Here is a 2,003-nt window from a genome sequence, read left to right on the forward strand (position 1 = left end):
AGGGCGGGGCGGGATACTGGGGGGATACTGGCAGTGATGGACGGGAGGCTTCAGCAGCCGGCAGCCCCAAGCGCAGTGGGCCTCGCACGCGCAGAGCGTACCTCGGCAGCTCCCCGACAAGGCGTGTGAACCCGGGCAAGTCCCAGATCGACCCTGAGCCTCGTTCCCCCCCGCTCCCCACCGGGGCCTTTCAGCCCTCTGCTCGGGTCAGGCGGGGTCTCAGGGGAGGAGCTAGCGGTCGCCTCTCCTTGGTGCCATGGGGAACTCTAAGCGTCTGTCATGGGTTGGGGACGGGCGACATGTCCGTCCTCTCTGATCCGCACGACACCGCGAGGCAGGCCCTCTCGCTCCGTTTCCCGTCTTTGCTCATTGGGGCTTGTTTGACCAGCCCCAGCGTCACGCCCACAGGAGGGAGACCCCCTTGGCTCCGCAGGCACAGCAGGTGGGGAGGAAGGTCCATCCGCAGGGGAACCCGTGGCCCGTGGGAACAGCCCAGGCTTGGTATGGAACAGTGGGCCCCACTCCGGCCTTCCCTGCTGTGCGGCCTTGGGCAGGTCGATAACCTCTCAAACATTCCAAAAAACCCGCTGCGGCCGTGGAGTCAATTCCAACTCATAGCGACCCTATAGGACAGAGTAGAACTGCCCCATAGCATTTCCAAGGAGCTGCTGGTGGATTTGAACTACCAGCAGCCAAGCTCTTAACCACTGTGCCACCAGGGCTCCTTGCCTATAAAGGGGAGGGTGTCTGTGTGTCAAACGATTTATTCAGCCGAGAGCTGCTGATCACATGTCCCGCACAGCCTGGGCTGCAGTGAGGTGCGTGCCAGGGACCTGCCCCACGCACTCACCACCTGGCCCTATGGGGAGTGGGAGTGGCTGCCTCTGCAGGACACGAGGCCCCCAGACTTAACCCAAAGGGTGGTGGAGACCAGCCAGACCAGCAAGGGAGAGCAGGCGCCAGTGTGCACACCCTCCCCCCAGGACAGGCATCCATGGGTGCACCCCACAGGAGGACAGGCATGTGCACACTCACCCTTATAGGAACAAGGGACAGGGCAGTCATGCAGGACATCCACCACAGAGGCGAGGCTGCGCTGTCCCCAGGGTCCTTGGGGTGCCCCTCCCCCCAGAGGGGCTCCCTGCCACACCGCGTCTCACCTGGGGCCCTCCTGGGGGCTAGTACTTGCTAATTCGTACTTATTAGCCACATTCCAGTGGCCTTAATTCTTCAAGGTTAGGCCACCAAGGCCCCTCTCTTCAGGCTGCCAGTCCTAGTGTGACAGGGTGGGGTCGCTGTGGCCTCAGGCGCCCGGGGGACCCTTCCTAGATGGCAGGTACTTTGAGAAGCCCAAAACCTGAGAGCTCTGCTTTCAAACCTCTGACCCTACACACAGGGAGGGGAGGCTGGGGCTCGCCGTCACTGGCAGAGCTGAGATCAGACTGAACGCCCGGAGGGTCTGAGTCCCCCCCACCACACACACACACCCCGCCCACAGCCTCCAGGTCAGCCCAGGATGCCCCCTGCACATCGCCCCGTCTCCCTCTGCATTACTGGCCCCATGGGAACTGCCTTTCGATCTTCTGGGATCTGTTTGGAGTTGAAGGGTTAAAGGAATAAGGAAGGGGGTGGGGTGATGTGTGGGGGAGCCTTCGTCCTGGGACCAGGATCAAAGCTCCGGAAAGTCAGTGCTGCAGGACGTCCAAACGCAAGCCCGCCTCCGCCTCCGCTGGCAGGGCTGCGCGGCCACCCACAGGCCGTCGATGTCACGGAGGTCGGTCCCCGGGATCCATGTGGGCTGAGGGGGACCTAGCAGCACCTCTCCTGGCGTCTGGTGGTGACACCTGGCCCTGTGTCCGCAGCCTCCGTGTGCCTCACCCTGCGCCCCTGCCTCAATGGTGGCGAGTGCATCGACGACTGTGTCACAGGCAACCCCTCCTACACCTGCTCCTGCCTCTCGGGCTTCACAGGGCGGCACTGCCAGCTGGGTGAGTGTGCGGGAC

At 63.4% G+C, this 2,003-nt stretch overlaps 1 protein-coding gene across 1 annotated transcript in view; it reads left to right on the top strand.

The window, feature by feature from the left end:
- The window catches only part of SNED1 (sushi, nidogen and EGF like domains 1), a 42,035-nt gene that overhangs the window by 4,921 nt on the left and 35,111 nt on the right, over window positions 1-2,003 (top strand). Inside the window, exon 6 of the mRNA XM_004386512.2 lies at window positions 1,863-1,988. Within this exon, the coding sequence (XP_004386569.1) occupies window positions 1,863-1,988 (126 nt within the window). The remainder of the gene's footprint in view (window positions 1-1,862; window positions 1,989-2,003) is intronic.

This window comes from Trichechus manatus, unplaced genomic scaffold, assembly GCF_000243295.1.
Source record: "Trichechus manatus latirostris isolate Lorelei unplaced genomic scaffold, TriManLat1.0 scaffold00165, whole genome shotgun sequence".
Taxonomy (NCBI): domain Eukaryota; kingdom Metazoa; phylum Chordata; class Mammalia; order Sirenia; family Trichechidae; genus Trichechus; species Trichechus manatus.